This window comes from Balaenoptera ricei, chromosome 8 (assembly GCF_028023285.1).
Source record: "Balaenoptera ricei isolate mBalRic1 chromosome 8, mBalRic1.hap2, whole genome shotgun sequence".
NCBI classification, from domain to species: Eukaryota; Metazoa; Chordata; class Mammalia; order Artiodactyla; family Balaenopteridae; genus Balaenoptera; species Balaenoptera ricei.
In genome coordinates, this window is record NC_082646.1 from 83,339,172 (window position 1) to 83,364,248 (window position 25,077).

Consider the following 25,077-nt stretch of genomic DNA (forward strand, 5'->3'; position numbering starts at 1 on the left):
AAGAACAATCAATCTGTGGTAGCAGTATTTATAAAGTTCACAGTTAAAAATTTTACAAAGATGCCCATACTGCTTTCAAATGAGAATAAAAAAACAAATTGCAAACCAAATAGTATGATACTTTTTTGTATAAAAAAACCAAGTATATAGGTTTGTATATGAATAAAATAAATGACTGGGCAGGGTACCTAAACTATTAGCAGTGGTTACAACTGGGAATGATATTGGTAGCGGGGTGGGGGGGGAGGAGGAAGCACATTTTTATTGTTTACAGTTCTTTCTGGAATAACATATTGTTTTTTTTAACAAAAATAAAGATAAATTATTTTAGTTAAAAATCAGTCTATGGTGCTGGGATAGTGGTCACCCTTAGAGGGAGGTGGGATACAAGAGAGGCTTCTAGAATTCTGATAATTCTCTATTCCTTGATCTGAGGGCTGGTTAGTGGGTTTGTTCACTTTGTAAAAATTCATTTAGCCATATATTTATGATTGGTCTATTTTCTACCTAAGTTCACTTAAAAATTGCTTTCTAGTGACTTATTAAATAGCACCTTGTTTTAGTTTAAATGCATGAATTTTTTTCCTTATTCATATATTCCACAGTTTTCCTTTCCCACATTCATTACTATTTATTCTCTCTAATTTCCCCTTAATGTGGTTGCATTGCAAAGGCATTGTTAGTAACTTTTACAGAAGGTGAAATCCCTAGCTGATAAAAATGGCATATAAGAAAATCACTCACGTCTTATGGTGTGAGGTGGACCACGAGGTAGGGTCACTTAATCCTGCTAGCTAGCCATTCATCAGTATGTGGCAAAAAGATTTCTTTTGAAACATATAATTACCTAAAATGGATGGAAAGGAATAATAAAGACGCTAATGTAACTGATAAATAGGCGACACAACCAAAGGCCTAATGACAAAGGGAAAACAAAAATTGTCTATGGTTGTTCTCCCTACAGCAGATCCTAGGTATACTTTTATGAATATGGAATTATGAGTGTCACAGGTGGAAGGAACTTCAAAGATCATTATTCCATCTCATACTCTCTCAACTAGATTTTGATTTAAAAAACATGACTAATAACGGAAAGGTCTAAAATTTGCAGCTGGTTGTTAAATGGTTGTTTGCGTTGATGGGACAGGTCCTAGGTCATATGAAATTAGAAGTTCATTTAACCAAATACTTGTTATATTCAGAAGATAAACAAGCCAAACAAAGCAGGTGAACAAGGACATAAGATTAAGTTGCAGCTCCACGTACTTCGTATAGCAGAGAAAATGATTAAAACATCTTCTCATTATCATTAAGGAACCTATGGATTATTTTCAGGTTTGGTTCTAGTGCCACATATCTTGAGCTAATCTGAAATGCAAATATACAAAATTAACATTTTATAAAAAAATAATAGTTTAAGGTGTGTAAGGGGTAGTCACGAGACAAAAAGCAAGCACTATAAAATCTACATCTTTAATGTATCTAGTAGTGAGAAACAATATTAGTATTTTATTCATGAAGACTCCTTAAATAATATTTACAACAACTTTATGGGCACATATACGTACATTTGTACATCAAAGTATTTTTGGAAAGAAAAGGCCAAATAAATCCTGGGTCATACATTTATCACTCCTAAATTCTCCTTATTTTAAAAAAACAGTAAAGATAATTTAAGTCTACTATTTTCTAAAATGTCCTAATCAACTTGTTGTAGCATAGTAAAACTGAGCTGCCACCATACTGACCTAGGAATTTTAAAGGGTAGCAAATATTTTAGAAACTTAAAACACACGTTTTCTGTTGAAATTTTACGTTTGCTTAGAATACAAAAGAACAAAACAGAAGGAATTTCATTTTCTGCTTGCTGAAGGTATTTGGGTAAACCTAGCTTTTAAGATGGTCTTCTTTCAAAGATTTTTAAGAAGTTTCTGAAAGGGTACTGGCAACAAACCCTTTTAAAAGCTGACTTGTCAATTTCATTCCCCTTGATTTTGAAGAGACTTATCTTAGATTTCCTTTTGAAATACTTCTTCCAAATTTTCTAACCATGCTTGGCTTTACTTTATGGATGTTTCTTTTATATTCTAGAGAAGAAATAAAAAGATATATAAATATGGTAAAAGTATCATTCAAAAAGAATTTCCACCATTCGTTAAACTTCACAGCTGTTAATTAACATGATTTAAAACAGAACACCAACAAAGAAACATTAATACCCTTGGTTGGAAAGTAGAAATTCATTTCTCCACATTGTAAACTGAAGTTTTAGTGCACATGTACGTACACCCCTTCCCCTGCCCCAAAGCTATCAAGTGAAGTCAGTGAATAAACTACCACATTTACTTCTGTTCTTGAACTAAGGAAAGACTACTTCTGTGAACATTGCTCCCTTTCTTTTGTGCATCATCAATTTTTTTTTTCATTCTTTGGATTATTTCCCTAGGACTTTCAAACTTCCATATTTTTCCAATTTAGAAGTATCGTTTGAGTCCAGTACTTCTTAACGTGCTGACCCTGATCCCATAGCTCTCTTTCCTTTCACGGCTACCTCTAAAATGTGTTCTATCTCTCTATGTCCACTCTTCTGGTTCTTCTTCAGTGTTCACAATGATGCTCTACTCAACGAAGTGTTGTTACAAAAGGGGGCCACTGACTTCTTTATGGGTCTGTCTAATCTCTCATCCATTTTCTTGGTCACATTAGGTTTTAGTTTTAGGGGCACATATTCTCTTGACACTATTTCTTATTTCTCTAAATGCTCAGTAAACAGAGTTTCCTTCTTTCCCACCGATGTTCCTTTTTTTTTTTCTTTTTAATTTGTACACAGTTAGTTGGAGTCAGTTGAATACATTCTAAGGAAGGCAGCCCCAGTTCTCTTTTACTTTTCTAGTAATTCCTGATGTGTATTTGGCCATTTTCACTTGGATATCCTAATGTACATAAACCATTATCTTCCCTTAAACTAATACCTTTTTCTAAGTGCTCCATTATCCTTAACAAGACATAATCTTTCCTCTTTGGCAAGTATTGTGGTTTAGTATTCTCTCCTACTGTTTTCTCTATAGATTATTCATCTCTCTTTACATATAAGATATTTGATGCATTTTATACTATTCTTAGAAAATAAGCATATTAGGAAACATAAGTCTCTATTATTTGAGAATTATCATAAATTTATTATTTGGTTGCAGGATTATGACTTCCTGGAGAACTTTTTCAGAAGACCAATAGGACAGTACATATGCATACACACAATGCATACACACAATGCTAAACATTATTAAATATGGTATGTTGAACCAAATAATCATAGTAAATTCTTCTTTTCAGGACTTCATTGTTTGATTTTTAAATCTGCACGAAAGACATTTCCATTGAGCTTAAGGTAAACAACTGTCACTGGGCACCACAAGAAGTAAGGATTTACCGATGCAGCTTGGCAAAGCTACTGAGAAATTTTATATTACTTTAATGAAAAAGCACTGACAGAAAAAACATTAATAATAGTTTTCATGTTATTCTTAGACATACTTGTTATCTCATGAAACCCCTTTAAATTCCAAGTGCTATAATTATAAGTTCCTTTAGAGAAGAACCAAACTGGGTCTTAATGATCTTTATATTCATCACAGAACCTAGCACATAGTGACTGCATAGTAAATAAATACTTCCTGATTGAAGTCTTAGGAACTACAGTGTCAGAGAAACATAGGTCTGGACACAAAGGCCTAGAAATTGGTGGGTGCTATATACCTCTAGTTTCACTGAAGATGTTTCCTTACCATGGACTCATGTCACCTCCATATGCAATTGAGAGGATGTAATCACCACCATCAGCATTTTTTTTCAACTTGCTAATTGGAATTAAAATATGATTGTAACTAGGTATAGACTGGAACCTCACAATAATTGCACAAATGAATCAGAGGCCAAATTATTAAAAATAATAGGCTAAGAGAAAAATTTCAAGTGGATATAGTTTATCTGTAAAATATACTTAATCACTAACCTATTAAATAACATAGTTAATTATTTCAATTATTAGTTAAATTATTTACCCACTCTTCTGCAATACGAGGCAGTATGGATAACAAAAAGGGTACAGAATATAGAGTTAGGAGATCCAGTTCTGGGTTCTGGCTCCATCATGAAATATCTCTGTGATCTTGGGTGAGCATGCTTTCTATTTTGTGTCTTAAGTTTTCTTATCTGTAACAGGGGTAACCACACTCACCATGTACAATAATAAAGGTGATGAGTACATAAAAGGAGACTCCCATGAAAACACTGTAATAATATGTAAAGTACTATACATATGTTAGTTAATCATGTTATTAAATATCAAAATAAGAGCTGAGACATACCCACTGTTGGTCTGTTTTCTTGGAAGTGCTTATCACTTGAATTATCTTGGTGAACACGCTTGGCAGATCCAGAATTTACCTCAGCAGTTAGTGAGGTATTTGATGTAGAGCTTCAAGGGAAAATTTTTATTTTAGTAAAGTCTTTTTTTATATCTCTAAGTTCAAATACATATTCTACATTCAATAATGATTAAAGAAAAAGTGAAATACTAAAATATTAAGTTGTAAAATCCCATAGAAGTAATTGGAGATACTAAATAAATTTTTGGCCCATAGGGAAGTTTAGCAGTGTGTGATTTTTTCTTTTTTTTTTTTTTAATTTTTTAAAATTTATTTATTTATTTACTTATGGCTGTGTTGGGTCTTCGTTTTCTGTGCGAGGGCTTTCTCCAGTTGTGGCAAGTGGGGGTCACTCTTCATCGCGGTGCGCGGGCCTCTCACCATAGCGGCCTCTCTTGTTGCAGAGCACAGGCTCCAGACGCGCAGGCTCAGTAAATATGGCCCACGGGCCCAGTTGCTCCGCGGCATGTGGGATCTTCCCAGACCAGGGCTCGAACCCGTGTCCCCTGCATTGGCAGGCAGATTCTCAACCACTGCGCCACCAGGGAAGCCCAGCAGTGTGTGATTTTAATGACGTTTATTCAAATTGGAGATTATGAGTAGAGGTGTATGTCACAATTCTTTAACAGAACATTTCAGGGTGCTGTGCTGGACTGCATGCAAGCACTGTTATTCAAAGTGTAGAGATAAGGAGCACATTGCAAGAGGTGAAAAACTAATCTCAGATTACAAAACCCCTAATCTGGGGAATATGAACAGGTGAGATTGTTTGCAAACCTTGTTTTTAAATCAAAGCATGGTAATAGAATGAGAATCTCTCTCTGATTATTGCAATTATAGAAAGTGAAATGAAAAGAATGACCTATTTTCATTTGTTTTGTCTTCAAAAATTTATATCACTCTCATGTTATTAATGGGTCAAATTTCTAACTCAATTTGAGTTGACATATTACTAAACACCTATTGTGGCCTCATGTCACAGGATATACAAGTGAGTAAGGCACAAAGAAACCCTGTCCTGAAAACTTACATAATAGATATATGGTGGGATGGGGGAAAAATAGGACAAATACTCAAAATAATACAAGGCAGAGTAAAAAAACAGCACCACATGTTTTCAAACTACAAGAAGCCGCAGGTTCCTGAGTTTAGAAGAAGAAAGAAAAATGGAAGATTTTGTGGATGAGATGAGATTGATCTGGGTCCTGAAAAATAGCAATCCAACCCTTCCCAGTCCTCAGAGGATCAAGTTTTAGCAGGCAGGGTTGGAGGTCAAAGTGGGAGATGAACAGCCCTTTCCACACTGATTCAAATAAGCTAATTTTAGGAAATTTCTGGCTAGTCAAGATATTATATACCATTTTACAAGTTGATATTAATTTGATTGTCAGTTGGATTAACAACTGGAGGCTTCCGTTTATGGCAACAACTTGTTCTGGCAACTCTAAACGTGTGGTAAAGTGATGTGGGTTTATGTTTGTGGAACAGGAGAATATGGGTTATATGCTCATTGAAAGTAGTCAGAAATGGCAATTTAATACGTTAGCAAAGAAAAATGGGTATAAGCACAGTGAATGCTGGGAAAAATAAGTCAACCTATGTATCTAAATTTTCTAGAGCCTGTAAGAGAAATGATTATGGTGTTCATAATGATGATTTTGCCAGCTCTGTTCAAGAATGCAAATATCTTCCCAAAATGGTTACAGAGAAGTACCTGTGTTATGAAAGTAAACAAATTCAGTTGTAGAAATTTTCTATTCACAAATGGTGCCAAATAAACTAAGTTACTATAAATCAATTTTGGAATCTAAAACACACAGTTTTGATTTTATATATCTATATCTATATATATATCAGCTGTCTTTGGGTCATTTGGTGATTTTATGTCTTCAAGTGTAAAGATCAATGTCACTGGTTACTTTTGATGAGGGTTGTTTTCCCTGCAATATATCTTAAGGTTTTCTTTAGTATTTTATGGTATGATTCTTCACTTTGTTTAGTTCTAAGACCTTTGTTTTCACTCACAGTTTGTTTTTATTTGAAAATCAGGGTTTTGAATAAATCTATTTGAATAAAACTCACATTTCTAGGAATGAAATCAAAGCCTAATCAAATAAGTTATGTATTTATATATAAGTAAAACACACTCAAACATTTTTAGGATTTGGGTAACATAGTCAACTAATAAAATATTTAACATTTGTTATAAATTTATGTTAGACTTATATTAGATCACAAAATAAAAAGACCTAAAATTGGTATGGGTACAAATTCAAATTATTTTAAAGACTGTTTTGAGAAGAAACCTACAGAATCTTCTAGTTGTATGCCAAATGTATTTCCATAACTATTAATAAAAGTTAAGATTTGTCTTTTGTTCCCTTACATAGGTATAATATTTTTGCTTGATAAACATAATGCATCTCATATTCTTTCAGTGGAGATAATTTCTAGTTGGAATCATAGATATTTTTCAAAATAAACCAAAAATGTATGTAGGTGTGAGACCACTTTTGAGTGCCAAGAAAGACTGTGGAACAAACAAAAAACCAACCAACCAAATAGACACAAAGCAAACAAAATCCCAAATTAATAAATATAATTTATAAGTAAAAATTTACATATATATTTGTGTATTTGGTAAATTGATACATTTAGTTAAAATAGTCCGTTACAGTGATTATATAAATTGAAATGATTACACATCTGATATTCTCAATTTCAGTAGTTACTAAAAAATTCAGTCTGGTAGGTTTCTGGAATATCCAGTGCTTCTAGATGCTAATATTTTTTTTTTTTTCTTTTGAGAGAAAAACTGATAAAAAAAAAAAGTAATTATATACATGGAGCCGTTCCTCATTTTTAAAAACCATAACAAAATATACACACACCTAAATATGTACATAAAGTTGTTAAGTGGAAAATACCAGAGTCCATTACTCTCAAGCTCATGTAGATTTAATTGGGGGAAAGGAAGATTCTTTTAAAGAGTAATTATGTACATTTCTAGCATTAATCTCTTTTAACCTTACTTAATGGCAGGATCTAATTATTGGTACCAGAGGGAATGTAACAGAGCAATTAATAGGCTATGAGAAATCTTACTTTATTTAGTTGTCCTTTAATATTATTTCGGAAGCCCTTTAACTCATCTAAACCCACTCCAAATACACAATTTACATACCAGGACGTTTCTTAAAAAATCATTTGGTTTTGATAATGACTATGTTTACATTTAAAAGTTATTCTTAGCTATAAACTTTTGCTACATCTTAGTTACAACAGCAGAGCATGTTACCAGTGAAGAACAAGAAAAGTCCCCAGCATTAATTAAAGAAAAGAATAACATGACTCACACAATGAAAATTAGTGACAAGACAGATAAAACAGATGATGGTGGTTAGCTAGGCTAAGTGACTGATTCCTATATACGACTAATTGCACAATTCAAATTTGTGACACAGCAAAATACAAAATTGTAAATGTCATGGATAGTCAGAGACATTCAGGAAAAATCAATCCATGAATTTTAAACATAAACATTTCAAGACTCTGCTGGTACTTTGGAGGGTACTTTGGACAGATGCTAAATGCAACTATGAGATGATACTCTATGTGGTACAAATAAATAGGCTGTTTGTAAATTTGTTAGCACTAGCCTGGATGATAACATGTCCACGGTGGAATACAGGAAACTTAAAAAAGAGTTATCTTAAGATCGTATGCTCTTCTCTCCATAATCACATGTTAAAGAAAAAGAGGTAAAGCAAGTCAGATCCATTTTACAGTTTAACCATTCACTGTATCTTGTCATTGCATTCTATGTTACAGGATATAAAGACTATATAATGGGCTTCATGTCATATAACTCAATATATTTAAGATTTTTTTTCCTTGTCTTTAATTTTTAGCTGTTTTACTGCTATGTACCTACGTATGTTTCTCTTTGTATTAATGCTGCTTGCAGTTTGCATTGCTTCTCAAACCTGTGATTTGCCATCTTTGGTCAGTTTTGGAAAATTATTAGCCAGCATCTTCTCAAATACTGTTTTTTCCCATTCTTTTTCTCACTTCTTTCTGGGACTCAAAATACACATATGCTAGACCTTTTTAATTGTGTCCCATATGTCTCTTTTTGCTCTTCTCTATATTTTTATCTTTTTATACTTTTGCAATTGGTTTGAATATTTTTCTATTAACCTATCTTAAAGTTCACTAAACTTTCTTCTGCCATGCTTACTCTGTTAAATTGATTTGAGTTTGCAATTTCAGTATATTCTATTTTTCAGTTCAGAATATGCAATTGATTCATTTTAATAGAATCAAGTTCTCTGGGAAATTATCATCTATTTTATTGAACTTAATCACAATTAAATTTTTTTTTTTTTTAAATTTTTATTTATTATTTATTTATTATGTTTATTTTTGGCTGTGTTGGGTCTTCGTTTCTGTGTGAGGGCTTTCTCCAGTTGCGGCGAGTGGGGGCCACTCTTCATCGCGGTGCGCGGGCCTGTCACTATCGCGGCCTCTCTTGTTGCGGAGCAGAGGCTCCAGACGCTCAGGCTCAGTAGTTGTGGCTCACGGGCCCAGTTGCTCCGCGGCATGTGGGATCTTCCCAGACCAGGGCTCGAACCCGTGTCCCCTGCATTGGCAGGCAGATTCTCAACCACTGCGCCACCAGGGAAGCCCCACAATTAAATTTTTAAAGTCCCTATCTGATAATCTCAATATCTGTATCACTGCTTCTCTAATTTGTTTTTTTCTCTTGATTTTCAGTCATTTCATCCTGTCTCCCGGCATTCTTGGTAACTTTTGCTTAAGCGCTAAACACTGCATATGAAAAACTGTAGAGGCTGGAGGTGGTATATTCTTCAGAGATGATTTAATTTTCTTCTGGCAAGTAGGCAGAATAGAGATAGATCACCTTGATACAAAAAGGGATTGAACTGGTCAAAGGTCTGTTTCAGGCTTTCAAGAGCCAGTCTATTTCCAGTTTGCTCTACTCCTACCTAAAGCATAGGTCTTCAAAGATTTCAAATAAAACCCTGGGCATTTAACAGGGCCTTTTCTCCATGATGATCCCTAAACAACAATTTTTGTGTCCTGGTCCCATGAGAAGGTCAAAACTCTGCTTATTACTTTAGCCTCTTGGCAGCCACTTTTAGTTGGTTTTGTGGCCTCTTATTCCACAGAGTTTAGAAATTGGCCAATACCTTGAGGGCAAAAGCTACACAGATTTTGTTTCCCTAGCTCAGTGAGATGCTGATAGCTATAGGCTTCCATTTTCGGCTTGACCTCTATATTTGATGCCATGAACTGGCAAATGCTAAATGGAAAAAAAGAGGCAGAGAAGGTCTTGTTCTCCACAACTTGTTTTCCTTTCCTCTGGATCTCAGACCCTTAAGTCCTGGCTGTGTTGGTTGTTCCCGAGTGCCTTCAAGCAGCTGTTAGTTGAATTTTATCAGCTTTTATAATTGTTCCTGATGGAAAACTTGGTCTGATATAAGCTACAATGTCACAGCCGGAAACAGAAGTCTATTCACTCATCACATTTTAGTCATATATCAAAATCCATTAAAATAATATAATTTTAGGACTGAAGAAATTCAGCAATGTCTGAAGGGAGAAATACCAAATGAGTAAAAATTGTCAGCAGAAGAAAACTTAAAATTAAATGACCTTTTTGAAGGCCAGAAGACTTTTAAATTTATTTTTAATAATCTGAAATATGGAATACTTTATACAAATATCAAGTGAAATATCTGGGCTTTATCAAGATCTCCCTTTGATAATATAAAACTAGTGTTGGGACTTCCCTGGTGGCACAGTGGTTAAGAATCCGCCTGCCAATGCAGGGGACACAGGTTTGAGCCCTGGTCCGGGAAGAGCCCACATGCCACGGAGCAACTAAGCCCGTGCGCCACAACTACTGAGCCTGCGCTCTAGAGCCCGTGAGCCACGACTACTGAGCCCGCGCGCCACAACTGCTAAAGCCCGTGTGCCTAGACTCCATGCTCCGCAGCAAGAGAAGCCACTGCAATGAGAAGCCCGCGCACCACAAAGAAGAGCAGCATAAGCCCGCGCACAGCAACAAAGACCCAGTGCAGCCAAAAATAAATAAATTAAAAATAAATAAATAAATAAATAAAACTAGTGCTGCATTCAGAGCAGTTTACTATATGTATGCTTAAATGTGAATTGACAGTCTAATTACAAGAAATAAAAAGAGCTGTAGGAAACAAAGTATGAAGATGATCTTACATAAGTATAAAGCCTGAACCAGTTTATGTTTAAAGGTACCTTGTTAGTTTCCGTTTCCTTTTGGCAGCAGCAGTCATTGCCATGTAGGATGGTACTATGCTTGGTATAGGCAGAGAATGTTTAGTTGAGAATGAAGAAGGGGCAAGCCTGTATATTAAATAATGAAAAATAAAAAGAGTAATTTTGATTTGTACTATGGAGAAAAAAGGGGTCATACACTTCCATAATTAGAACACCATTTTGTCTTAATACATAAAGGAAAACATTATTCAATACTATAAACTTCCCTTGATTGCCTGGGCTTTTCTTTTCTCTTTTTTAAACCATAGATAGATTTCTGCATTCCCACAGCATAGAAAGGTGAAGGTATCTTTCTTCCCATATTTAGCTTAATTGTGAATATACATATTAAGTGAGAAGGATATGTTTTTGCTTGGATGACATGCAGTCAACCATACCTTAGACTTACGACTATTTCAGAGTGAGCTGAGGTTTGCTAAACATCAATAGAAACGGTGGTATTTCCTTTAGTGAAGATATTAACGAATAATAATAAACAATTGGTAATCATCCATTGATGGCTTATAACATCTTAACTCTGGAGTATGAAGAACAAACTAAATATATCTTAAGGTCTCCTCTAGCCTAACAAGGGTCAATCAACTTAAGTTTTAAAATTAAAGACTTCACAATATTGTGTTAGTGGATTAATATTTAGAGAGAAAGACAATTAAGATTTAATGAAGGTAAAAACATTGACTTTTGTAATCAAGATGGCATACTTCATCTATGAAACAGATCTTAAATACAGCTACAGAGGAAAAAGAGAGCTAACAGTTTAAAGGCTATGTAAATAAAACAAAAGAAGAATTGGCAAATAGTCCTGTGTACCTTTGTAAAATGTTATTGTTTGGTAGTGATTCTTGTTCAGGTAATTTACTTTTCAAGCTATTGGTGTCTTCACGTATAATAAATGTAGACTCCAAATCCTCCTGGCCACATTCTTTTCTCTTGCTGAGAGGGATATCTACTTCACACAACATTTTCAGAGAATTATCACTGTTTGTATTTGAGTTGATGTCCTGAAAACTGGTAGTATGTGATGACGATTTTAGTAAGGTCACTGCAGATGGATATTGAGAAGTTTTTCTACAGTCTTCTGGAGTATACACAATGGGTTGAAGTTCTCTGCTGAGGGAATCATTGAGCGGCATATTTTCAGACAGTGTAGATTTTGGGGGATGTTTTGCTTTCAAGGGAGAAGGCATTAATTTTCTTCGGGTTCTTTTTTGTGGAGGAATTTTAAGCATATTGGATTCACTCGAAGATGTGCCTGTTCAACAAAATTAAAAAGAAGTTCAATAATGTTGCCTAAATAGCTTTCCAATAACCTTATCAGTTAAGAGGAGGGAAAAAAAAAAAAACCAATAATAAGTATATTCTCTGCCAAATTGATAAAAATTTAAAGAAAATAAATAAGTTGGAAAGAAAAAAGTTATTGCTAGTAACGTTAAAGTTAATAAACTCATTATAAAGAAATTCTACAACAGAAAATAGATAAAGTAGCTAATATCAATATTAATTTATAGATACAGCTATCTTGAGATATTGGGCAATTATGAAAATAAACTGCATCCAGTAAATGTATACATTTCTCTGAGGATCTGTACTTGACCCTCTTATTCTATACTCATTTCTTTTCTTTTTCTTTTTTTAATTGAAGTATAGTTGGTTTACAACACTGTTAGTGTCTGGTGTACAGCAAATTGATTCAGTTTTATATATATATTCTTTTTTGGATTCTTTTCCATTATAGTTTATTATAAGACATTGAATATAGTTACCTGTGCTATACAGTAGGACCTTGTTGTTCACCTATTTTACATACAGTAGTTTTTAATCTGCTAATCTCAAACTCCTAATTTATCCCTACCCCTCCTTTCCCCTTTGGTAACCATAAATGTGTTTTTTATGTCTGGGAGTCTTTCTGTTTTTTAAATAAGTTCATTTGTATCTTTTTTCTTATATTCCACATTTAAGTGGTATCATATGATATTTGTCTTTCTCTGACTTACTTCACTTAGTATGATAATCTCTAGGTCCATCCATGTTGCTGCAAATGGCATTATTTCATTCTTTTTTTATGGCTATACACTCTCATTTCTAATTATCCTCTTGCCACTACCTTCTCAGTCACGTGGGTCCCATATAACTAGATTTTTACCTTTTCCTTGCATTTCCAATCTTCACCAATCCTGCCTCTTTTACACTTACAGTTAAAACATAATTCTGATCATGTCATTCTCCTGATTAAAGATGTTTAGTAATCTTGAAACAGAAACATAATGTCCAGAGATTTTTTAGTAGGGGAATTCTTGTTCCTTGCTCCAAAATTAGGAGACAAATTGTTTTGTTTGAACTTAAGTGTGAACTCCCACAATACTAGACATGCTTAAATATTTAAGTACATAAAGACTTCTCACTTTCTTTTAGTGTACAAAATAATGACTTGATTACATACATAACAATAATCTTGATCAGCTCCAGTGTACTTATGTTGCATTTTTTAATTAATATATTTTTTTTTTCTGCTTTGCCTATTTCATTCTGGTAAACTTCATGGTGCCTGACACAAAGTAACTCTGCTTGGAGTGTGCTGTCCAGGGAAGAAACTATAATGTGTATTTCTCACCATGTTTTCAAATCAGGCAGTAAAATTCCCAATTGATGTTATATTGCTTTATAATATAATAATAACTTAAGTAACACTGAAAGCTGAATAAAATAAGTGCTATGTATTTCAATAAAGCAATTCAAACTTTCAACCAACTTAGAAAATACACTTATAACAATCAGCAACAGTACATGCATTATTCTTATTACATTACTTGACAATAGACTCTGCTGTGGCTAGGTTGACAATTACCCTCTAGGAAATACAATTTAAAAACAGGAAGAAAAATATGATCCCTGTTCTACTAAGGAATTTTACTTTTCTGAGAACTAGATAAATGAGATCCAGATCTTAAAATAATTTTCCACTCCCTTTAACATGACATTTGTCAAATTTTCCATTACCAGATATTTTTATACTAATGCTGCAGTGTAAAGACAGTAACTTTTCTCCACCGTGCTGCTACCACCAATTTGGTGGCTATTAATAGCTGGAAGATTAACTTCTTTTCCCAGGAGAGGGAGCAGGGGTATGTAGAGGATAGAAAACTATATCGAGGATAGAAAACTGAATTGGGAGTCAGGAGACTTGGATTCTATTTCTGGCTTCACCAACAACTCACTGAGTGACCTTGGGCAACTCACTTAAGCAGTGTGGGCATTAATACCCCCTAGAAAAAAGGGGATACTATCTTTCTATGTACAGGGATTTTTCTAGGATTAGATAATATCTATAAAATACTTAGGGCTCAAGGAAAGGCTCTAGAAATATAGGCTTCAACTGTTAGCATTATGACGTTCACAGGGTTAGCTGTAATTTACTTTCCAGTATTCCATCAATACCCAGCGCACCATTATCACCAAAAGAATATATTTCAAACAATATATTGTTTGAATATATTTCCCTTTCAGTTTATCAGATATCCAGTTTATCAAGGCTGATGATAAACTGTAATATAAACCAAAGGTATTGTTAAAGCAGGCACATCTAAGTGTTATTTGAACATGCAGGCGTGGTAACAACATTCTAAAATTTAGAACACAATGGACCATGAAATCTCAAGGGATAAGGATTATCCAGAGTAACTATTTTTCTTGTGAATATCTACAGAGGGATAATCTCTGGAGTGGCAGTCGGCAAATTCCCATGATGGTGGACCATGTTTTCTCTATTGCTTATAAACAGCATGAAAAGGGGGGGGGGGGTCTTCCATAACACACCAAAAAAAATCTACCTGTTCTTTGGGATAATCTAAACATACATCCAATATCAAATTTTGATATGATCAGACTAAGTAACAGTTTGCAGTGAAAGCAATAGTAATCTTACAATGACACTATCTTTAGCTACAATTCTGCTCTCCTGATAGGAGAAGGAGAAACATGAAGATGTGGCTGATAATGGACTCACATACCACTGTTTTCTGGACCTGAAAGAAGAGATGCTACAGACACACAGCATGTACAAAATACAAATCCAGGGGGTTCTTTTCTTTCTATCCTCTCAATTATTAAGTACAGATAAAATAAAAAGAGAGTAGAAAATAGATGGTCAATTCAGGACTACTTAGCTGACTAGTTGCTAAGAAAGGTTCGGAAGATAATCAGAGCAAAATAAGATTTAAAGGCTTAAATAAAAATTCAACAGTCAATTCACTGTAACTGTAAGGGGATAATGACTCCATTTATTCCTGAAGACTAAAAGAACACGATAAACAACATGAGATTTCATTTTGAATACGATATCCAGAATATATAAATACAACTATATAATAAATAGTCATTCCCCTTTAGTTAGGCAATGGAATACTTTAAGTGGGTATGGCAAACTGGAGGGTGCTGGATTAGGGGCTACAACAACCACTGGATATGCTAGGTCTATGTCTATAAAAGAGATCTGCTGTACTTTTCCATTAGAGGATGAGCAGTAACTTTCCAGAAAAGCAGGCTTGGGGAGTCTGTAGTTTCCCCTGATTCAGCCTGGGAAAATACTATCTAACAAGATTCTGTAATTCTTTGGCCCACAGAGTGGAAATGACTAAGAAGGAACCTGGAGGAAGATTATAATTCCTTTGAAAAGGGCCCATAAAACGAGAAAAGGAATCATATAGTTAAGGACTTTCAGAACAAGGGACTCTAATAGGTAATGGTAGTCAATGAAACACCTCAGCAATAGAGGTGCCACACAGGAGGTGACAGGATGTTAAAAATGCATTGTTATAAGGTAGGCTCTTATAAATTGGGATGGAAAAGATTGGCAGCTGCTTGGGAGGATAGCAAGTCTTCTCTCCAGGGTCTCTCCATCTAAAGAACCAGCCTACTACATCATATATTAAGGATAGAAGGTAGCAGGTATCCTATGTTCCGAAAAATTGTGTTCTTTCTAGACCATGTCTTGGAACTTTAATTCTCCAACACAGTGTAGGTATACTGCATTCCTCTTGCTCTGAAATGGCTATAATCCATGGTTATGTGAATATGACTTGTTGCAATTCATGTCCAAATAATAACAATAACCATAACGTCGAGACCTTTAAAAGAAGTGACTACTATTATTTTCAATATGGTATCAACGTTTATTTGATTAATGAAAAAAAAGGCTGTAGTCAGCTATGGAACAAGAAAAACAACCTAAGAGGACTGCATGTGCATAAAAAGATTCACTGTTTGTTCATTCATCTAGTATTAAGCACTGCCATGTTCCAGACCTTTTCTAGGTATTGAGAATATAGCAGCAAACAAAACAGTTAAGAATTCACATTTCTGAGGGGAGAAGGCAGAAAAATAAATTATCTTAATACGTTAATAATGATATATGAGTTGTAAAGACAGTAAGACAGAAAAGTGGAGTAGAGGGTGATGGGAGAAAGGAAGGGTGTGATTTATGATGGCCAGGGAAGGTGATTCTAAGAATGGGATATGTGATCTGAGACTTGAATGGCTATGAAGGAGTCAGGCCTACAAAGATCTGGGGAAAGAGGCAGAGGAAACAGGAAGCGCAAGACCCAGTGGCAACAATAAATTTGTTGAGCTCAAGGAAACGAGAGAAGGCTAGTGTGATTGAAGTGCAGTGAGTTAGAGGGAGAGAAGAAATGAGAAGCTAGAGATATTGAAAGGGGCCAGCCTGTGTTAGGATATATGGATAAGATAAGGGCTTGGATTTATTCCAAGTGCAAAGGGATATCTGTGGAGGATTCTAAGCATGGCTATGATGTGATCTGATTTACATTTTAAAAAAGATTGCTTTGCTTACTGGGTGGAGAAGAGAATATGAATGGGTAAGAGAGGAAACAAGGAACAAGAACAGTAACAAGACTATTGCTATAGCTCAGGCAAAAAATAACAAGAGCTTGGACTCGAGTGGTAGTAGTAGTGATAGATGTGGGAAGGGTGTGGTAATCAAATAATCAGATAAAAATTATATAAAGTAAATCCAGAATGTATGTAATAACATACATAGGTGTGATTAGGTGTCTGACACTCAGGAACAAAGATAAGGAGTTCACACAAAGGAGTAGTATATATTAATTTTATACCATTTAACAGAAATTGACAACTTTCCATAAAACCATGAACCATTTGACATGCACAATTATAGAAAAGTTCAAAAGGTCCTAAATATCATCTCTCAAATTTTGCATTCTCTTCTTACTGACATTCCCTGCTCCCAGCCCCGACTCATCAGGCTTGTAGTCCTGTCCCCTTGAGGAGCTCTGATCCAAGTGAATTCAGGTGTCTTAGAAACTGCTTCCTTCCCTCTCTGGTCTGGATACTCATGGACTTGAGGCAGCAGGTGCTCTTTGGGGTTTGAGGATATGATTTCTTAGTTAGAGATGATGGGTGTCATTATCATGCTGGGGTAGGCAAAAGGAAGGAAGGAGAGTGAGGCTAAGTAGGAAATGGTTCTAGAACAAGGGTGGCAGACAGAAGAAAATTTATTGAAAATGGATTTTGGCTCCTAGGAAGTTGTACAAAAAGCAATGTGAGGGGAAGACGTAAGTTAATAGAGTGATGGGAAAGGGCATCTCCTTTTAGGTCAGGTACTCTACTTTCTCATCTCTAAACACCCTCAAACAACTGAAACATTTATCTTCACTTCCAGACATAGACAAACTGCGATTTCAGACACAAGCGCTGACTGCTTCACTCCCAATATCTTGTTAATTATCTTGCACATTCAATTCCTTAAAAAGGAGCCAATGCATTTTAAATCCATGTTTAGCAAAGCCTTGAAAATGCAAAATCTGGTCTTGTAGTGAATGCATTAATCAAGTAATATATGATATACATGATATTAGAACCTTTTCTTTTTGGTAGGGGCAGAAGATAGAAAGGCACTGAATACTTAAATTTCTCATTAGAAGATCCAGTCCTTGGTTGGCTCCACCTTAAATGTCTCACCTTAGAAACACCCGTAGTACAAGAAGAGATATGAAGGTTAACTTTGTAAAAGAAAACCAGTTTTAACCAAGGTGGTAATCTGAGTAGAGGTATGTAGCTCCCCTTCCAGATTCCCTTTAAAATGACCATATAATAGAAACAGGAGAAAACTTGCTCTAATGTTAGTGATAAGAGAAGAGTATCAACTGCACACCAGGACGGTAAAGGACCTTATGAGAAATATTGTGTAGCTAGAACTGGAAAAAAGAAAGGCACAGAGAGAATAACTTATAATTTCCCCACTTCATCCTTCAATGCTATCCTTGGGAGTGAAGTAAAAGGCACTGGAAGAATGTCACTGAAGTTCCTTAAATGAGGAACAGGGATGAGGGAGTAGGTAGGGTAGGAGGAGAAAGGGTGAGACAACACTATGAGATACAGTGAAATGACAATATGTGAACACTAACAGCAGCACTAAGAGGCCCTAAGATTCAGTCCTGGTCTAGCTGTCTCACTGTAGAAAGGAACGCTGAACAGAAAGTGTCCAACCCTGTGGGCCTTGCTCCCAGCACTGGTGGCAAAGAGGCAAAGTCTCTAGCTGAGGCTACCTGAGGCTCTGGTTTCTTTCCTATACTCCCTGGGCTCTGAGATCCATGAAAAGGAATGCACTTCCCCCATATCTCTGGACCTTACTATCTACTTGATTATCAGCAAGCTAAGGGCAAAACCATACTACTACTAAGCACAGAGGAAACTCATTGGACCAGTAAAAGGATAATACAGTATAAAGGAGTGGCAGAGCTGGCACACAAACTCAGGCCTTCTGAGAATCCAGAAGCCATGTTCTACCTACACCAAGCTCCTACCACAGGGAGAATTTAATCAATTAGGATAATGGCTAAATAAAACATGGGACATACATAATTACACTGTTATTTAAAGCCATATTTTACAGATTATCTGATGATTTGGGAAAATGGCCCATGAAATGAAGCAGTAAAGAAATTTAAATACAGCATGATCCCAATTTTGAAAAAAAACAAACAAAAAACCCATCAAAACCAAATCAAAGCATGTACATACAGACCCCATGAGCAAAAAGGGGGGAAAATGTCACAGAAAACAGAGCAGAAGGAAATATGGCTCATTAGCTGAAAGACCTAACTATGTACACAGAACACAACCAGGGTCACCAGATATTTGAGAGTATATCTTTCAACATGATAATCAAGACATATGACTATGCACAGGAAAAAAAAGTGAGAGGAAATGAACGAGTATATTAGGATAACCATAATTAATATCTTCTGAGAAATGAGAAATTATTACATTCATGAAGCAAAACCAAAGTGCTATAAGAAGAAACACTGAATTATAAGAAAGAGTTCTTAGAAACTTAAAATGAGAGGAAAAAAAAATAAAAGTAAAGGTTCTAAGATAAAGTGGAAGACATCTCCTAGAAAGAAGAACAAACAAACCAAAAGAGGTAAATACTGGAAAACAGATAATAGAATTAGAGGATCAATCCAGAAGATCCAACATCAGAATAATAAGTGTTCCAAAGACAGAACAGAAAGAAGGGCAGAAACATACTATGGAGGTTTATGTATGTAAGCACGTGGAAGTGCTTGAATACATATGTGAAAATTTCTCAGAGTGAAAGGATAAAGGTTTCCAGAGAAAAAGGCCCACAAACTGTTTAGCATAATGAACTTAAAAAAGACTAACACCAAGGTATAGCATTGTGACATTTCAGAATACCAAGGATCCCAAAATCTTCCTGGGAGAAAAAGTCCCACACGAAGTATGAAGAATAAAAATGGCACGACAGTTAATGGCAACAAAAATCAATGGAGCAATGTCTTCACAGTTCTTAGAAAAATTATTTCCAACCTAGAATTCCATACCTAGTCAATCAGAAAATAAAAATATTGCTGTACATCCAAGGTCTAAAAAAATTTTACTTCCTATGCACCCATTCTCCAGAATTTATTGGAGGATGTACTTCCGTAGAATAAAGGAGAACAACAAGAAAGAGGATGGGAAAAAAAGCAAATACTACATACAGAAACCATAAAGCTGTACAAGAAAGAGAATTTATACACTTCTTAGCTCAACAGAGAACAATGTTTACTTGAAAACACTCTAGAGATTTATTTTTAAAAAGGTGAAAAACTGTTTTGGCAAAAAGGGGGAGAGGAGGAAATGTATACGCATTGTAAAGGAGTTAAATCCTTTAAAATAAAATGAAATAAAAGTAAGTAGATAATATCTAAAATTGGAAAAATATAAACAAATAAGAATTAGCAGTATAAATTTGAAATTTAGAAATTAGGAGGAAAAATCAAAAGAAATAGCTAAAAGGTGAATAAGAATTGGGAGTGGGCAGCAATAGGGCAAGGAATACTTACACAAATATTATAGTACTTGTTAGCTTTCTAAATTATGTGCAGGTATTACTTTTATAAAAATATAAACTGAATTTTAAGAGGCGGAGGTGAAGAGGGGGGAAAAAAGGAGGGGGCAGGGGGAGAGGGGAGAGACGGACAGACACACATACATGCACACACATGCAGAAGCTTTTAATGAAAAGAAAAATGGTTAAAATTTGGGGCTATAAAAGGAAAGAGCAGTCCAAAATCATATCTCTTGCTTGTCCTGGGATAGCTTTACCCCAAATCTGTGGACTCTGAGTGGGGTCAAACTAGCCAAAGCTATGAGTCTAACTGAAACATGCAAGCAGATAACATGAAATGGAATTGGCAATCAAATAGAAGGGCAAAATGAACATTCTAGGCCTAGGGAAGGTGGGAAAGATCTTTTATTTAGCCCCATTCTCCACTGGCTTACCATCTCACTCTCCTACTTACGTTTTCCCTAGCATGCAACAAAAAGAAAGGCAGGACAGTTATCTACCTAGTAATTTAAAGAGGGCCAATAAAAATGTGAATCAATCAGCAAAAATAAATCATTCAATATGGTGAGAATGAGCAGAATGGATTTAAAGTCATGAGTCCCAAGAATGAAGGAAAATTCCTCTTCTTCAGGGAAGAGGTAAACCACTTGTGAAATATGAATGTTAGCATGTGTAATTCTGATACGCTTTAAAGTTTATAGCACATAATAAATAGTAGAAATAAAAATAAAGCTTAGATAGCAAAAATTCTAAGAAATGAAAGATATATTTTGTATGAGGACATGGATTTAATCAGTTTGCTTTCAGATATTCTAAGGGTCCTAAAGACCTCTAGCTTTAATGATATTTCTTATACCTATCTTTATCTTTACATTTAGATTCCATACGAAGGTAAGATATACTTTAATTTCTTCACAGGTCTGTTGAGATGTTCAGATGATTAAACAGAGAGGATACCACTTTAAGGATCAAGACATTTTCTATTACTATTTTCAAATTAACTAGAATACATATAATTCTAAAGAACAGTTCGGGAACTTCCTGGAGAGAAAATGTTCATTGAAAAATAACTTTGGTATTGCTTTACTTATAAAGGTCTAACATAGTTATCTTGAAATTCAAGACGATCTCTTAAGGCTTTTTAACACTTCACATAGTTGAAGGCACATATTAATAAAATAATATAATGCACCCTATTGTTGTTTTTACAGTTATGAAGCCTTTTTAGCAAAAAATACATAAACAATGCTAGAGATTTATTCATCAACTCCTTTAGGGAAGAGGTTTAGGGAAGAGGGTAGGCAATGAAAGTTATATGATTAAATAATATAACTTTTCAAAATGACTATGTCCTACAATTTGGACCAGGATTTGAAAAGTGATCAGAGACAGATCAGAGTTAATGAAAGATATAGAAAAACCTCTCTTCTAAACCCTCTTCTAAGCCTCTCTTCTAAATTCATTTGCTTAATGAATCCAATCCTAGTCTTTGTAGTACTTAACCATTAATAGTTTAGGAAATATCTTAAAATATTTATATGGTGCTTTAAGGCATCGTATATACAGCTGAAAATGTGCATTTCAGGATAAAGTGGTTTAGTGTTCTATTTATCTGTTCCTACATTATGGCTAGAGATTCCCGCTTCAAAAAGTTTGTTTACTGTAAGTCCATAAAGAGACTTAAAAAGGAAGTCAGAAAAAAACATTTGTTGAGACTGCCAAGGTTTAGAAGCCTTTCAAAGTCTTTTAAGTATTAAAACCACTTTCAAAATTAACTCTAAATGCAAGTGCTAAAATTGTGGATAGTGAAAAAATACAATTTTCATCAGTAGTAGTCCAAATTCTAACACAATGTTACCTAGATTACAACATAAGAACATTAACATTTGTGTAGTCTGTGTAGCATTTTATAGAATAAAATATGCTATTAATATAAGCCACAGCTTAATATCAAAACAAAAACAGTAAAAATAGTAATAAAATTAGAATTAATTTGTCTGCTCACTAAATTATATTTGCTAAGTGGTTAAAAGAAATTATGAACAAATATTTGATGATTGGTTAAGTGGTTAATGAAGAAGTAAACACAGTTTAGATATTAATCTGCCATTTGCCATCATTCCCCCAAACTTCCGAAATTTTAAGGAATATGATCAACTAATGGCAGTGCAATAAAGGCAATAAATTAGATATTTTGACTTTGTTAGTGAAATACAGGAGAGTCTCATAAAGAAGTATATGAAAAAGACATTTGAGAAATTGCCTATATCTCAAGAGAAACATGTAAAAATGTATTTACTGGCTGCATTGTTCTTTAAGCTATTTAAGTCCACTTGTGAGCATAATCTAGTTTGCTTCATTATTTCAATCTTTCAAATATTTCATTTCTCCAAGAAGCTTATCCCACAGATTTGGTTTAGGACTCTAAAATGTTTCCAGTAGAAAGCAGGAAAAGACAGAGTTGTTTCATGTCTGTCTTTCTAAAAGTAGTTTTTAAGAAATGTCAGTATATTTTTACTTTTAAAAGACTTTTTTACAATATTAATTTTTTTGCTTATTATAAAAAATTTCCTTAACTAGGCCATAGGATTAAATGTTACATATATTAATATAGGCCACTTCTTATATGATTCCACTAATACACAAGGATATTATATAATTTAAGATAATTATATATTATATAATATGCTAGTACATTAGTAGATCAGGGAAAAAGAAATAAAGTGGTGGTGTAAACGAGCTAAATCTTCATCTCTTAGAATGAGTTGATAATACCTAAACACAGATGAATTAAGAAACAGCAGTAAGCATACTGTTTAGAAAAATTAGCTGAATACTAGAAATTTGTTATACATCATCCAACATGCATTTTAATAGAAAACAGAAAAAACAGACTTGTTTTATGTCTGTTTTCCTAAAAGTAGTTTTAGGAAATGTCAGTATATTTTTACTTTTAAATGAATTCTTTTAATTATTATAAGAAATGCCCTTAAATCAATGCATTATTAACAAGTCACATCTAAATAATTTTAAACCAATGCCCATTACAGAGGAAAAGGAACTTAAAACTTACACATAAATGTTTCATAGTAGCAAAAAAAGAAAGGCCCAAGTAATAGAAACCCTTACTTTATGATATTCTTATGTCATAAAAATCATATAGTTTAGCAATGTATATATTTTTTACTGAATTTCCACTTTAAAATGGTCATACTAATTCTTGATTAATTATAGACCACCAGGAAAATCACAGTGGGGTTCATCTCATACACAAAACCAGAATTTAGCACTATATGATCTTAATGTTCACTTAAACTTTCCTACTTTATAATTTGTTGCTCACAGCAAGAAAAGTGATATGCTCATATATCAATCATATTTGTTGTTGGCAGAACTGAAGTCTCTTATTGATTTACCGGGAGGAAGTCAGGTAAAGAAACCAAGCAATGCAAAGTAATAACATATATAAATATGATTATAATGAAGACTTAAAAATACAAAATTTTCTTCACAGACCCAAAAATATGAATAGAAGGCACTATACCATTTCAACCCCTCAAAACTGAGATGTCATCTACCTACTACTACTAGAAGAAAGAAAACATAAATGTGAATTAAATAGATAAATACCTTTATAATTTAAAGTTGCGCTACATAGAAATTAAAAACCACCATAAATAAGAGAAAAAAATATACCACATATGGGAAAGTGTTTAAAGCTCTTGTCTGTATATATATGTATATCTATGTATATACGTGTGTGGTCATCTATCTAGCAAACAAAGTAAATAAGGAAAATGAAAGATAATAGAAAAATAAGACAAAGGAGATATACAGGTAACTCAGAATGAAATACAAATGGACAAAAGCACGTTAAAAAAAATATTCACCTTCTACCTCCCTTTATGGGGGTGGACTGTACACTTATAACAGTTCTGGAGAATAACCTGACAATGCATATCAAATGCTTTAAAAATGTACAGACCCTTTGACCTAACTATTCTACTTTTGGGGGTCTTAGCCTAAGGAAATAATTAAACAAGTCGCAAAATATGCACACACACACACAGATGTTTAGTGGAGTGTTGCTTGCAACAGCAAGAAAGGGAAAACAACTGAACCTTCATTAATAGGGGATTAGGTAAATATAATATGCAGGTAACAAAAATTACTTAAATTCATATTTGATAGGAAAATGTGTGTATAACAAGGGGTTCAGTGAAAAAAAGCAAAACGAGGTTAAAACATTAGTGAAAGGAGCAATAAACCTAAAAAATGATGAAAAAACTGTTTTCGACTGTCAATGAAGTTATAGTTTGTTGGGGAGAGGGAAGGTAAGATATGATAATTGCTATAACAATGGAATAAAAAATATAATGGAAATGTAAAAAGAGTGTGTGCAGGCAAAGTGGGGAGGACTCATTAATGGGAAGGTTTCATAAAGAAGGCAGTATCTAAATTGGACTGTCAATGAGGATAAGGATCTTAATGGGCTAGGATGTGGGATGGAGAGGAAGTAGCACTCAAGATCGAGGGAAAAGCCTGGAAACTGTAGAGGCAAGAAAATGAAAGCTTGTTTAAGAGGAGGTTGGGACACCGAGTGCCATAGGGAAGTGAGTCTGCATGGGACTGGGAAAGCCTTTAAAGGTTCTTCTAAGTAAGGGGTCTGCACTTTGCTAGGAAGATCATTCTAGGGTAGATTAGGGAAGAGTAGATTGTAGAGGGGGAGAGGTGAGAAATGGAAACTACTCTAGATATCACTATAATTATTCATTTCTTACATCAAATCTTCTCAAAATGTTTTAAAATAAACTGCATTAAGAATCATCACTCTATTCTCTGTTTAAATAAATCTCTAAAACACAAGTACTAAGTGGCAATTTCATGTGATTTCTTAGGTAGGAGGGGTCTATATTTATT

The 25,077-nt window shown here is 34.3% G+C and overlaps 1 protein-coding gene across 1 annotated transcript in view; it reads right to left on the minus strand.

Annotated features, from left to right (window-relative positions):
- Positions 1-1,494: 1,494 nt before the first annotated feature.
- Positions 1,495-25,077, minus strand: part of KIF18A (kinesin family member 18A) — a 79,045-nt gene continuing 55,462 nt past the window's right edge. The window contains exons 14-17 of the mRNA XM_059931294.1: positions 11,580-12,021; positions 10,728-10,835; positions 4,368-4,477; positions 1,495-2,087 (exon numbers count right to left, since the gene is read on the minus strand). Of these exons, the coding sequence (XP_059787277.1) occupies positions 2,005-2,087; positions 4,368-4,477; positions 10,728-10,835; positions 11,580-12,021 (743 nt within the window). The 3' untranslated portion in view covers positions 1,495-2,004. The remainder of the gene's footprint in view (positions 2,088-4,367; positions 4,478-10,727; positions 10,836-11,579; positions 12,022-25,077) is intronic.